Source organism: Aspergillus pseudonomiae (assembly GCF_009193645.1).
Source record: "Aspergillus pseudonomiae strain CBS 119388 unplaced genomic scaffold BDV37scaffold_5, whole genome shotgun sequence".
Classification (NCBI taxonomy): domain Eukaryota; kingdom Fungi; phylum Ascomycota; class Eurotiomycetes; order Eurotiales; family Aspergillaceae; genus Aspergillus; species Aspergillus pseudonomiae.
Genome location: NW_022475997.1, coordinates 216,806 through 230,876, shown reverse-complemented (window position 1 = coordinate 230,876; position 14,071 = coordinate 216,806). Strand labels below are relative to the sequence as shown.

Here is a 14,071-nt window from a genome sequence, read left to right as displayed (position 1 = left end):
CATTGTATCGCTAGAATGACCCCGAGGAATCTGAGATAGCGTCCCAATCCGATCAAGCCGAGATATAACATTCATGGTTGAGTGCCATCAGATAATCTCCTTTCTCTGCGATATTACAGACTAATCGGGAGTATGATCCGAGCTGGTTGTTAGGACCAAGGTCACATGGATGTTCTCAGTATCGCATCTCCAACTGGCCGTCAAGATCATATCAGGTTATATAAACGACCTCATTACCACACCACCGTCCACAGGTTCCTCGCAAGCATACATCACCCTCAAGATCTTCAGAGTCAAGTACCTACCCCCACAAGAAACATGTCCACCACAGCAGTTGCACCCATGATCGCCCACACAGTGGGTGGCCCAGTGAGACTAACAGGAGCACGTCCAACCAACAAATTACCTCAATTTCTCATCGATGAGGCACAGATTGAGGAAAAGCAATCCTTCGATGCCAACCGACACATGAACTATCAGCCTCCTTCGAAGATTTATACCATGAAGGAGATTGGCCTTGAAGGCCAGGGAATCTCCCCAAACGCAGTCACGGCGCCATTCCAACTTTTCACTGAGGAAGCGATTAAGCAGATGAGGGCTGAGATATTTAGCAAGGCGGTATTGGATGAATGCCAGTACACGTCGGCCTTTGTGAAAAACACTATTCGGGGGATGGGACCAGCGTGAGTTGGGATACAATCAGAACGGAGTCCTGACGTATGCTGAATACCGATAACAGACGCGCACCATTTATCTGTGATGCCTGGCGCTCCCCCGAAGTTCTTGCGAAGATTTCAGAGGTCGCTGGCATTGAACTTATCCCTTCCATGAACTATGAGATTGCCGCTATCAACATTTCCGTAAACGATCAGACTACGACAGTCATGAAAGCAGAGGATGATGATTTGCCTGCCTTCGCATGGCACCGAGACAGTTACCCATTCGTCTGTGTTACGATGCTCTCTGATTGCACCGGTATGGTTGGAGGAGAGACTGCACTCAAGACGGCGAGCGGCGAAATCATGAAAGTTCGCGGGCCTGCGATGGTGAGCTACATAGATACCTCCAGAAAAGGGCGTGTGTACTAACTATTATTTAGGGAACCGCTGTTGTCATGCAAGGTAGATATATTGAGCATCAGGCACTGAAGGCATTCGGAGGACGTGAGCGGATTAGCATGATTACCTCGTTCCGCGCAAAGTCTCCGCATGTCCGAGACGAGACTGTCCTTACTGGAGTTCGGCCTATCAGTAACGTGTTAGAGCTGTACAGGGAATGGTCCGAATACAGACTGAAGGTCCTCGAGGAGCGGATTCGGGCTGAATTGGAGAACGAACGGCAACAGCAACTGGGCCAGCGCCCCTTCAACGTTTCGGACATGAAGACGTTTTTGATCCAACAGAGGGAGTTCTTGGATGCTACGATTGCAGAATTGATCGAGTAGGCTTCCACTATTAGGATCACGTTACTCGTTTATTAATATGATTTGTTTCTGTATTGTGAGCTAATGTATCGTCTTTTCTAGCTAGAACAGCATCCAATATATACATTTACAAGCCTCTTAAGAACACAAGAATAATTTGTACACCAATTTATGGATTGAAATAGGGAACGAAGTAATAAGACAGGCTTTCATATTCCATCTTGATATATTATAAGTACGGTGGTACATGGCAACATATCCAGACATATGGACATCCATAAGAATAACGAAGCCGAAAAAGCCGAGAGATTTACCGCGCCATCGGATGAGCCTCCCGAGGAGGTGCGGGGGACGAATAAGAATGGAAGATAAACGATATAGTGGGACTTGGAAGCTTGCCTTTCATGGTGAAACTATCCTGCAAGAGGCAAAAAACACGAGAGCCAGTGAAATACTGTAAAGGAGAAGTTGGGATAGGGCTATCTCCCCACATGGAACTGGCCTCATGATCCACCAGAGATAGCAACTCATTTCGAAGTGCGGGGTACCTATAAGGCATATATGAAAATCCTGATCCTCAGAGTTATATTGTTTTACCCTCATCCCATATCGAGGTTTTGGAAAAGATGGAAAACAGTTCGAGCTATGGGCCGCGGAAGACAAGACGAACTGCTAATGCGTAAGTATACGCCTGACAAGTTACGTATTGAATTGGATAGAGACTTACCTGGTTCGCAGATGCATTGCCTGCCGTCATAGTAAAATAAAATGTACTGGCGAGGCGCCATGCGCCAATTGCCAGCGGCGTTCACTGAGGTGTGAGTTTGTGGAGGGGGTCAATCGGGTGGTGGTCTCTGAGAGGTCCGTTTGTCGTGGATCTCGTAGGAATTCGACTGATGACACAAATAGGACAGATATCTTCGACAGTTAGAGAAAGAGGTTGAAGAACACCGCCAACTCGCTGGAGTCAGAAGCCCTCCGGAGTCGCCATTGGAGTCGCAGACCAGGCTGAAAGACACAAGCATAGCGGATTCCACAGGGATGCTTTCGGATTCTGCGGACGAGCCATTGCAACTACAAGGCTTCGGTTATGCGCAGAGCATCTGGACTAGTCCCTTTACCCTACCTTCAACGACCATCCGGAATAATCAGCAAAATAAACGCACTTGGAGTAAGCGTGCAAGCTAGGTCTGTCCCATGCAACACTAACAATAGAAATAGTTTGGCTGGCTCCGTCCTCAATGTGGTCATTCACGACTCGTCTAACCATCATGATGACAGAGAAACTGCAGCTCCGAAACACACATCCTTCCCCTACATCAGAAAAGGAGAGCTATCCTATCCGATGGGAGGCCTGTTCAGCGGGTGAACTTCCCGACATAAGTGGCCTACCATCCCTCGATCATGCGCTCTATCTATCCGAGACAGTCAGATTCCACCTAGGGCAAAGTTACCGCTTGTACAATGAAGATGAATTTATCCACAACGTGCGAGAATTTTACTATGGGGACGCTGCAAAAATGGCGACTGAGCATAGACTATGGTTTATACAATTTCTGTTGGTTTTGGCATTTGGGACTGCCTTTCTCCACCGGTCGAAGAGGGCAAAGGAACCCCCTGGTTCCAAGTTCTTCACCCGTGCGATGTCCCTGATGCCAGACCACGCCCCACTATGGAAGGGAAGTCTACTCGCCATTGAAGTCTTAGCTATGGCTGGACTGTATCTATACTCGATCGACCAACGAGAGTCGGCACATATATATGTAAGGCTTACTATTGTTTTACCGGAGTACGTTCTCGCTCATGCTTCTTGTACATAGGTTCGCCAGGCGATCCAAATCGCACAGTTCGAAGGTCTACACACCCACCTCCCAGAGGAGCAGCTCGGCGCCGAGACTGTGTCCCGATGTCGTGACCTGTGGTGGACTTTGTACATCCTGGACCGCCATTTCTCATACTCCGTCGGGCTCCCTATGATGACACAGGATAGCGACATCAGTACGCCAATCGATCCGCCAAGCACATGTTCTCACCGAGACATTGTGATGAGCCTACAGGCCAAACTGGCACACTTGCTTTCAAACATCCTAAACAGTATGTTGGTTGTAACCTCCAGATTGCATCTCTCTCTAACAATATCCTATCCTAGCCGTCTACAAAACCGAGAAAACCCAAGTCGGATCATTCCTGGAGATGACTAGGTCTACATTACAGACGTTAGCAGGACACGCCCAAGAAGTGGAGAAAATTATCCATGTCCGGTTCTCGAATTCCGTCGATACAATGCCCAAAGGGACGCGACACATCACATTGCTGTACCACCAGGTATGGCCGGAACAGATGGCTGCCAAGTTCCATGAATTCAATGTCTTAACTGACCGTGCATAGTGCGTAATCGTCGCCACCAGGCCACTCCTCCTTTCGGCCCTCATCGAGCGATTAGAAAATCTCGATCACGAGAGAGAATACTGGCGATCTTTTCTCGCTCTTACGAAAACCCTGATATCCATCGGGATCAAGTCTGCCGTTAAGATGCTGCAAATACTATCTAATGACGATAACCTTCTCGGTAAGTCGCCTAGAGTATTACATTCCTACATCACCAAACCAATCAAACCAAACTAACCATATGCTGCAGAAATATTCCTCCCCTACGACCTTGAATTCACCTACGCGGCAGCCCTGCACCTCGCAATGGCAAACGCAGTCTTCCCACAAGCCCTAGACGGACAAGCTTACCTCGAGGAAGCGCACAGGATCCTCGACGAAATGATCTCCAACGGAAACAAAGTAGCCGAGGTACGGAAGGCAGAGCTCGTGCATCTCGAAATGCTGTTTGAGGAGCTTGCCACGAGGGTCAAGGCTCAAGGACTCCAGCCTCTCACGCTCGTGAGTCCAGCAGGTGCAGAGGCGGTGCCTCAAGCCCAGGGAGTAGAAGAGGATGGAGATGGAGAGACGGTCACAGATATTGGGGTTTGGGATCTCCCTATCCCCGGCGACTCGCTTACTTCACATCCGGCTGATATGCAGATGTCGAGTGTGGAGTTGCTTAATAACATTGGCATTTCGTCGTCCGACTTTCTGTATATTGTGGATCAGATTGGGAACCCGGATGTTTCGTATAGTATATTGGATCTTGGGCGGGGTGGAGACATGGATTAATTAATAGCGGAGTGTTGCTTTCACTAATTGATGATAAAGGAAACTAGCTCTTAGATTGCGTGGACGGACTTGGTTTCGATACCTGGCTCTTGCTCAAATTCTAACAGATTGTTTGTTTGGTGTGTGGGATGCCTGTTTGATCAAAGGCGGGGGAGAGGATATCATGGCTTACACTTAGATTAGACTACTAGAAATCGCAGAGGCGTTCTGTTCAGACTTAGAGCTGCATATTCCATGGCACAATAAAGGAGACAGACGCCTGGCTCAACACACCTGGGAAGGACGAGCAGGCCTCGGTGCAACCCAACACTTTTTCAGGGAATGTCAACTCCTCCCAACAACCACTTGACGAGGCCGAGGTCTCGATGAAAGGCATGGGATGGATGGCTGCAGCACCAGCTCATCCATCAAGACAAGCAAAATCAAACCGACTGAAATGACCCGACCAGAGTCTCCCCCACGGCCTATGCGTCGTGGAAGCGCTCCCTTACATTATTAACTAAATCCATATCCCTGTAGCGATGCCCACAGCTGAAACAGAACTTCCTCTCTACCCCTGTCACTAACATCAATCCTCGTACTTCGCAACATTCCAAATTTCGATCAAGGTATCAAAAACGGGCCGCGCCTCGTTGTTTGAATTGGCCACTGGTTTCAATGATTTAGGAGTAGACCACCTAATACTAGTGGTATTCTCTGTTCGAAAGCTCCCATTCTCATCTCCATATCTGCTGGCTAACAAGGGGGAGACGATAGCAGGGAGAGTAGACGGTTTACGCAATGCCAGGTAGGTAATTTGTGAGCTCACAAGGACCTGAAGCGTCTTCCGACTGCCGGCCAATTTGCAAGCCTGGCGCATTGCCACGGGTACATCTATAGGGGTCACTGGGATTACGTTCGGGGCTAATCAATGTTAGATATACATCTCCACTGGAAAGTGGACAATAGCCTGCTACTCACATCCCACATGCCACCACCGACGTCGGTATTTCTTGGCTAAATAAGCACAGACTTCTTCTTTGGCAACAGCAATGATGATTAAGTCACTCTTGCGGTCATCTTTAATGGCATCTCGCATGCATTCGCGTTCTACTTCCACTTCTGTTCTCTTCTTTGTCGCCTTAGTGGCTTTCGTGTTGGTTTTTGCTGCAGGCATGATATGTAGTTAGCCGTGTTAAAACGGCACAGGTGGAGTGGGGAATAAATATCGCGAGCACAGAAGGAAACAAAGAGATTGAAACTGAAGTTCAGAACGGCCTTGGGACCCTAAAGAGACAAGACTTTAGAGTCTGTAGATAGGCCATCCAAAGAACAAAAAAGAACTCAAGGCCCTATTCAAGTCGGCGTTTAGATAGCGTTTGATATGCGGGAATGACTTCCGGGCTCAACAAATAATTACCTAAACGAGGGGTATGCACATACGTCTAGACTCGGTCATGGAAGGGGTTGTTGCATGCACACCATCCTACCGCCGATACCACATCCTCGTAACCCTAGTGTGCCTCATCTTCTTCTGCAGCTGGAAAATACCATACAAAAACGCCTCCGGCGTTGGCGGACAACCCGGAATATAAACATCGACTGGAACAATCCGATCCACGCCCCTTACAACACTATAACTGTAATGGTAATATCCACCCCCATTAGCGCAACTGCCCATACTGATCACCCACTTTGGGTCTGGCATCTGATCATAGCATTGTCTTAGAGCCGGGGCCATCTTATTGGTGACCGTGCCAGCCACGATCATGACGTCGGATTGTCGCGGCGAGGCCCGGAAGATGATTCCCAGACGATCTTGGTCGTAGCGGGGCATCGAAACTTGCATCATCTCTACGGCACAGCAGGCCAGGCCGAAACTTAGTGGCCAGAGAGAGCTTTGGCGGGCCCAGTTTACGAGCTGGTCGATGGTTGTCCTGTGCGGTTGTGTGTTAGGGACCTCCTCTGAGTGCTGGGTGTTGGTCGGCGATCTTACAGAACGTGTTCGGCTTTGTTAGAGGGGGCTTCTTTGGTCCTCATGATTGACTTGGATTTAGGGAAGGCTTTGGTGAGGGCAGCATGCGCTTCCGTGACTTTCGCTTGGGTTGAGGTGTTGTGTCGACGTATGCAGTAAACTGTCGGGGTAACCGAGGATAGTAGTGATGATGGTCTTTGCATAGTGCAGAAGGCACCTTTTACAAGTCAGTCTCTAGCAACGGTGATGGGAAGGAGAGTATGGATTGCATATCTCTGTCCTACTTACTCCGAGTGAGCTGTACAGTGTTCATGTTTGTAAACTGCATATAGGGCTTATCTCGGACTCTTGGGCGGAAAGCAAAGAGAGTGAACAGGACAGTCGGAATTAGAAATTCAGAAAGAATACCCCGAAACAAATTGGAAATAGACACAATGAAAAGCATATCGTTTCAAGGGGTATGTTATTTTCCTGCGCAGTGGGTTTTCCCCTACTATGTGGGATTTTCCCGACTAATCACTGCGACAGCGAAAACTGGGCCTTGCATGACCCATACTGCGCACTCTGTGGATTCCACAGCCCCTGAACCATGCTCAAGAACTTAATTTGCGCTATAAAGTAAATTCCACAAACATATATATCACAAGTGAAGGGATAGTATGGTCGCAATCTTTACCCAATACGGTCAATGGGTCTCGGGACTGATGACAAAGCGCACATCTCATTTGCCCGATAATTTTAGATGGCGTTGTTCACCTGCAACAAATACCATATTCAAATGGAATAATTCGAGGACCAAGTCTGGACACCACGAATGGAAGACGGTACATTAGAAGGTATCCAAGAGAATAAGATAAAAAGAAAATTGACCGAAGCTGGCAACCGCACATCACGAATGATGCCGGTTTCTCGCCAGCGTTATGAATGCGGCATTTGCCACCAGGCATACTCGACGAGCAGTCACCTGCGAAGACACCAAGCAAAGCGTAAGGCTCAATTGCGAGCATGTATAATCATATATATCTAACAAGCTCTTTAGATGCATCGAGAGAGCATTTCATCTGCCAGTTTTGCGAAGAAAGTTATATGCGACGGTATGTGTGCCGATATCGTAATACCTCACGACAAAGGTCTGATTACAGCACCCACAGGGACGTTCTTCGTCGTCACTATCAGTCCTGTAAGGATAAGGGCAGCAAGCCAACTCCATCTGAAGGGAAGCGCGGTAGAAAGCGGAAAGCTTGCGATGCATGTGTCGAGAGCCGTACCCAGTGCGATGGAGAGCTTCCATGCGAGACATGCCTTCATAGGGGATTCAACTGCTCACTTAGCCACATAGGAGAGCAGGATTGGAAACCTAGAGGTAACCGAGACGCACATAAAAAAGCAGAGGATACGAGCATCAACAAAATCCCAGTTGAGTTCCTTCTAAATTATACAGATCCAGCAAGCAAGACATTATATGACGTTCAACGGATACTCGCGGGGGGCGATAAAAGCCTAGGAGAGCACGCATTCTCTGAGGAATATCAAACGCCAAATTCCGATGGATCAACAGAGCAGTGGATGGGGCTATTTCAACTCTTTATTAACACATCCGTGTTTGATAAGTCCGACCACGATCAGTGCCTTATGTATGGGCTGGACGACACCAAAGAGCTGGGCGCCACAGCCTCGAGAATTATAGGGCTGCTGAAGCACAGTCCTGAATCGCAGTTCAACAGCAAACGGCACCCTATCATCGAAGAAGCTGGGTGCTTCTTCTCACCAAATAATCTCACTGCTTTTGTCAATGCATTCTTTGAACATTCATACAAAAGCACACGTTTCATTCATAAAGCATCATTCAATGTTCATACTAGCTCACCCCAGCTGCTACTGGCTATTGCTTTGATGGGTGCGACATGTATCTCACCGCAGGATGCATCTTCCGCAGCAGTGTACTCTAATGTAGCTGAGTATCTCATTTTCGAAGGACATGATTTCGGACAGGTTTTGAATACGGACAACCCATCTCTAACCAAGACGAATATGGAAATTCTCCAGGCAGCAATGCTGGTAACCGTCATCCAGGGGTGGAAAGACGATATATACATCAAAAGGCGGATTCGAACTCAGCGGTTTCCGGCTCTGGTTTGCGCTACACGGGCACTACGACTGACGCAAGCTACTAATGACGCTGTCAGCGACACAAAGCCCCTTGAGTGGGACAAGTATTTTCAGAGAGAGAGCCTGGTGAGGTTAGTCCAGCAGGAATACGCCAGGCTAGATCTAGAACTAAATTTCTTCGCAGGGCCATGGCTTGGCTTTACCTTATGGACTCACATTTGGTAGTCTACTATCGCAACCCGCCACAATTTAAAATTGCTGAAGCTTCTTTTGGCTTGCCACAAGATGAGGAACTTTACGATTCAATGGAACCATCTGCATGGGTGAAATTGGTGCGAAATGCGACCAATCACGGGCTCACCCTGACCTTGAAGTCCGTTATCCAACGGTTGATGAAGACAGACAATGGGCAATTTGAGGAACTGCTTTCCCAGCCATGCACATTATTTGGTCTGTTTTTAGTTCTAGGGAGTACGTTGCCGGATTGTAACCTTACTCGCTTAGGTGTCACTGACTCTTCATTGGCATAGGTCTCCATTGTGTACTGTTCGAGTTGCAGGCATTGAGCACCTGTGTTGAACTATCCGGACCCTTTGCCTCTCTTGATGTTGCTCTAGATCGATGGAAGCAAATGTGGGACCTAGCATATACGACAGTCAAACCTGATGACATTAGTCAGTCGGGGTTCATGGTACACGCTCTGGAGCTCTGGTGGCTTGCAAAGAAACTTATCCACAAGCCAACTGGGATATGTCCAGAGAGTGAGTTTGCCGCGGACTCCATGAGCACGTTTCACCAGATGATCAAGAACTTAAAGGGCTTTCATTCCGTACAATGAGAAGCTTCATATCGATCATTGGTCCCCGTTTACCATTAATAAACTCTTTGCTTCCCGTTAACGATACCAAGAACCCACAAATAATGGAACAGCAAGAACAACAAAGAGGATGGCATATCCCTTGACGGGCGACGCCGACTTTTGAATGCTCTGTATAACAATAGTCTATTTAAATACATCCCAAGTTTGGACCCTCTGTGCATGGCCTTCATGCAAACAACTATCCGGGTTATGAATTCATCCATCCATACCAACGTTCACACCGTTCACACCGTCCCAAGGAGAAAATCTCATTCACGGTGGGCTCTCCATTCCCTCTTTTATCGAATAACCCAAACGGCAACGATCACGCACGATGTCTTGGTATCAGAACGGAATCGAAGGCACAATAACAGATTCGTCGAGAACCACCGAATCTCAGAGCGAGAATGACACTCACCAAGTCGCCCTGACGGCATACAAAGTACGAGATCTCGCCGCATGTCTCAAATGCATGACCCGTGCGCAACTAACCGAGGTTCTCCAAAGCGCTGGAGATAATTATATCGAAGTGCATAAGCTAGTGGAGTCCAAGGTATCCGAAAGGATGGACGACAAGGCTCGGATGTACCGCTGCGAGATGAGCGATGTCGTTTGCTTCAGGGGCTGTCTGGAAGCAGCCCGAAAGGCAATGGCGGAGGCAGAGAGTCGCGTTGAAGTACTGCGTACATGGAACAGCTTGCCAGACAGTGGCAATGATGACTTCACGAAAATGGTTCAACTAATCGCCGATCATTGTGGGCCATTCGCGCACCCCAGGACTCGGGCTAACGGGCTCACAGTCCTCTGTGAACTGTGCTACGTCCTCATGGATGTGGCTAGGGGTGACTTTTATGAACAAGATCGGAGTAGGTACGGTTGGGATGTGAGTCTGGAAAATGCAATGCTCGAGGTAGTCAGCGCAATGACCCCAGCTGAGAGACAGTCTGTTGTCGACGATGCTGACTTTTGGTCTGCTTTGCTTTATGTATATGAGGAATCCGATGACAGACTGTTTCATGCGTTTAAAGATGTAATAGATGAGTTCCCTAAGGTGGATAGTGGCCCTGAAGATGGAGAGGACATCGATGAGTTACGGTCTCTATTCGAAGAGTCTGATCAGGATACAGGACAGAGCGAGAACGACGTGTCGGAGGTTGAATAAATATACATCTTCATTTTCTGGGCTTCTGCAATTTTCCACGGACCAAATGGTAGATATCTGAATTATAAAATTCCTTTCTACGCTCATTACATTGCTTCATTATCCGTTCAGGCCTATGCCCTATACACTGTATGTCCCATAATAGTTTCACAGCTGTGCAGAAGGTTTATTGCTCCCAGTACCCTAGTATACCTATGCTGTGATGATCCCTGAAACGGGAGAATAACCACCAAGTAGGAGGAACCGACTTCCGATCATCCTTAGTATCCTTTGTGGGCACCTAAAGGGTTAACCTAGTAAAATGTGCGGCTTCAGAGGTCGGGTGCCCAGCTGCGGCCATTATGACAAGACTCTTAAGAAGGCATGTGGTCCTGCAAAGCGCAGAAAGTCAGTGTGCCAGACAGGAGCTACTGAGGATGCCTCCACCAGCGGCAATCACAGTTGTGGATATACCGGATGTGACGGACACCCAAACTTGGAGCGACATCAACGGCGGATTTGATGAAGATGATTATAGCTTGGACCACTACTAGGGGTGGGAAATATCACACAGAATTCCCTTGGCAGTCATATAACCACCGGTTGGCAAGAGTGCCGGCCTCAGGCTCAGTTTAAATTTCCACATCCACTCAACTGTGAAATAGCCTCTGGCAAGGTCATTCGGCTCCAAGGATTCTCTTCCATGAGACGCCCTGCAATGCATAGTAAGGTTTCTGCCAATGTGCACTTCCCTACGCGAGTGGCAATCTCCGATAGAACCTTTCCTTAGGCCCAAACATCGTGCAACAAGCGAGCTTCAAAAGGAAGGTCAAAAGGTGATCTTTCATGACTGATCTCCGGAGCTCGCCACGAATATGTTATTCCGCCAGAGCCGCTGATGTCGATCAGCACCACATTTCCCTGGGCGTCAAGGACAACATTGGCAGGTTTATTATCCATATGGGTTTGTCCAGCCCTATGAAAGTGGCTCAGGGCTGTCCCAATTTGGATAGGCCAACGCGTCCAGTTATATTCCTTCACACGGTCTTCTTTGAGGATTCGCTGCAAGGACCCGCCGCTGTAGAACTCCAACAAGATACCACTGATCACAGGTGGTTGATCACTCGTTCTCGCGGTCATATACGGATTGGAAGATACCGCAATAGCGACTGGCTGTACGATACCGGGGACACCCTTAAAACGTTCGAGGTTTTCTAGCTCCTTCCGTATGACGTTCGTGTCGTGAGGATGATAAAGGGGCCTATTAACTACCTTCAGAACGTAGGGCACCCGGGCGGTCTTAGGGCACACACGATGAACCCCGTCCGCGATCTCATCTTCCTCCTCCAATTCTGCCCAATCAATACACCGGAAGGAAGGAAACTCACAGCACGAAGGGTAAGTCACTCGAAACGGCTCCTCTTGGATTCGGTATGATAGGCTTTTCGCGATTTTGACAAGTGGATTGGCACTGTCTCTAGCTTCAACGTTGAGGTCGATGTGGTTGGTCATTCCCGGCGAGTTTTCCAAAACCAGTTCAGACACTGTGTCGTCGAGGAGAGGGAGAGTTCGATAGTTGATCCGATTGACAAACTCCTGGTACTCTCGGCGTCGTTCGCGTTTTGGGATCTTTTGAGCTGCCTCAGTCTCACTCGATTGATAAAGAGTGCCGAGGAAAGTCACCTTGATCCACCATTTATGGTCTTTGAAGCGGTAGATCAGGGCTTGCGAACGAGAACTAGGCTCGGGGGTTCCCCGCACGAGATGGTCGTGACTCTCGAAGTATTGTTTCAGTTCGAGTGACTGTGTGACATTGGGTGGAGCTGGCATCTTGGGCTGTGGAGTGAGGGGTAGATGCTCAAGAAGAACAATCTAGGGCAGAGCAAGAAGGCCTGCATGTTGTTGATGTTTTATGTTCCTGATCCTGGAGCGGGTGTCACATGATTGACATCAGTCTTCGGAATATATATCGAGCAACCCTCAACGCAAAGCTGTACAATTACCAGCAATGCTAGTATAGACTGAAACTTGTCATGCGACAAACTTAAAAGAGCACTTTATCATCATGTCTCCAGGGCACCCAGACAAACCCACTTGTGGATCAAGATAACCAAACCACGGAGACGACGATCACGAACCACGAAGCTGATGACCGCCGCCGGAAAAGCGCGCCCCACACAAGCTCTCTTGACTGGACATCAACCAAACGGCAAATGCAACCCAATGCAACGTTTCTATGCTGTTCTTACTGCATTAGACTAATCTGTATATACAATCTAACAGTGATAACCCGATAGCAGGACACAGGAGTAACAGCTGCAGGCAATGCCGGCAAAATGACCGCCCGAAGCGCGCGGTGGATCGCAGTAGGGCGATTACTTAAGCGCGGCACCGCACAGCCAGAAACCAAGACATACAGCCAACATCACTCCAGCCCCGAACATCTCCCCCGGCATCCAATGTCCCAGTCTCCAACCATGCCCCCGGATACACTAAAGCTGGTACAATCTGACGATGGCGAGGCGCCGGCGCCACGCCCCGACTCCCAAATCGACCAAGCCATCGCCGTCAAATACTGGAGCGACAAACCCGCAACAGTGAACGGCATGCTTGGCGGCTACGCCCAGGTCTCGCGGACCGATCTGCGCGGGTCCAAGGACTTTCTCGCCAAGGCTCGCCGATTAGTGCCGGGGTGTCCAGCCATGGGGAAGCTCAAGCGCGGCGTAGACTGCGGGGCTGGGATTGGACGCGTGATTAATGATTTTCTGGGCCAGGAGTGCGAAGTCGTTGATGCCGTTGAGCCGGTGGAGAAGTTTTCCCGGGTTCTAAGTGAGCGGCGGCTGACGAGGAATTGTGCGCTGGGCGAGGTGCTTACTATCGGCATTGAGGATTGGGTCCCTGGGGCCAAGGTGTACGATCTTATCTGGGCGCAGTGGAGTGTCCCCTATCTGACGGATGCGCAATTGGTTGAGTATTTGGTGCGGTGTCGCGGCGCTCTGACAGATGTCGGGATTATGATTATCAAAGAAAATATTTCCGAGGAGCCGGAGGGGGATATCTACGACGAGTCAGAGAGCAGCGTGACAAGGACAGATGCCAAATTACGAAAATTATTCAAAGACGCCGGAATGCATCTGATTCTATCGGAGGTGCAATCAGGGTTTCCTCGACAATTGAGGCTTTTACCTGTTAGATCTTATGCGTTACGGCCAAGGAGCTAGGTACTTTGCAGTTCAATTGTCCATATTTTTGAGACTGGTGACAGTATTGCGTGTAATCGTCACAGTGGAAGTTTTATCTTGGTTTTTTCTGAATTGGTCATATATTAATAATGACAGCCATCGACATCGACGACAAAAGTAAAAAAGAACCATGTCTGCTGATATGCACGCATATAAACCAACCAACACCAACCCAAGTAGA

At 48.7% G+C, this 14,071-nt stretch overlaps 6 protein-coding genes across 6 annotated transcripts; 4 read left to right on the top strand and 2 right to left on the bottom strand.

The window, feature by feature from the left end:
• Positions 1 to 318: 318 nt before the first annotated feature.
• On the top strand, positions 319 to 1,444 carry BDV37DRAFT_278682 (uncharacterized protein; the record flags this gene model as incomplete). The annotated part of the gene is made up of 3 exons (XM_032086124.1): positions 319 to 683; positions 740 to 1,046; positions 1,100 to 1,444. The coding sequence occupies 3 exons, from the start codon at positions 319 to 321 to the stop codon at positions 1,442 to 1,444; spliced, it is 1,017 nt and encodes a 338-aa protein (XP_031945992.1).
• A 605-nt stretch (positions 1,445 to 2,049) lies between these two features.
• On the top strand, positions 2,050 to 4,585 carry BDV37DRAFT_295264 (Zn(II)2Cys6 transcription factor; the record flags this gene model as incomplete). Its single annotated transcript, XM_032089821.1, has 8 exons — positions 2,050 to 2,102; positions 2,162 to 2,284; positions 2,338 to 2,594; positions 2,645 to 3,186; positions 3,244 to 3,517; positions 3,573 to 3,748; positions 3,812 to 3,992; positions 4,062 to 4,585. The coding sequence occupies 8 exons, from the start codon at positions 2,050 to 2,052 to the stop codon at positions 4,583 to 4,585; spliced, it is 2,130 nt and encodes a 709-aa protein (XP_031945991.1).
• Positions 4,586 to 6,050: 1,465 nt separating this feature from the next.
• On the bottom strand, positions 6,051 to 6,742 carry BDV37DRAFT_268293 (NuoB/complex I 20 kDa subunit family protein; the record flags this gene model as incomplete). Its single annotated transcript, XM_032084154.1, has 2 exons — positions 6,051 to 6,501; positions 6,561 to 6,742. The coding sequence occupies 2 exons, from the start codon at positions 6,740 to 6,742 to the stop codon at positions 6,051 to 6,053; spliced, it is 633 nt and encodes a 210-aa protein (XP_031945990.1).
• A 547-nt stretch (positions 6,743 to 7,289) lies between these two features.
• Positions 7,290 to 9,664, top strand: BDV37DRAFT_157192 (uncharacterized protein). The gene is made up of 5 exons (XM_032079087.1): positions 7,290 to 7,525; positions 7,579 to 7,633; positions 7,691 to 8,779; positions 8,833 to 9,119; positions 9,179 to 9,664. Exons 1-5 carry the CDS (start codon positions 7,354 to 7,356, stop codon positions 9,484 to 9,486), a joined length of 1,911 nt encoding a protein of 636 aa, XP_031945989.1. The 5' UTR covers positions 7,290 to 7,353; the 3' UTR covers positions 9,487 to 9,664.
• A 1,638-nt stretch (positions 9,665 to 11,302) lies between these two features.
• BDV37DRAFT_157176 (kinase domain protein) lies at positions 11,303 to 12,720 on the bottom strand. The gene has a single exon (XM_032079086.1). The coding sequence runs from the start codon at positions 12,476 to 12,478 to the stop codon at positions 11,435 to 11,437; it is 1,044 nt and encodes a 347-aa protein (XP_031945988.1). The 5' UTR covers positions 12,479 to 12,720; the 3' UTR covers positions 11,303 to 11,434.
• Position 12,721: 1 nt separating this feature from the next.
• On the top strand, positions 12,722 to 14,057 carry BDV37DRAFT_157175 (AdoMet dependent proline di-methyltransferase-domain-containing protein). Its single transcript, XM_032079085.1, has one exon. It carries the CDS (start codon positions 12,985 to 12,987, stop codon positions 13,867 to 13,869), a length of 885 nt encoding a protein of 294 aa, XP_031945987.1. The 5' UTR covers positions 12,722 to 12,984; the 3' UTR covers positions 13,870 to 14,057.
• Positions 14,058 to 14,071: the final 14 nt, after the last annotated feature.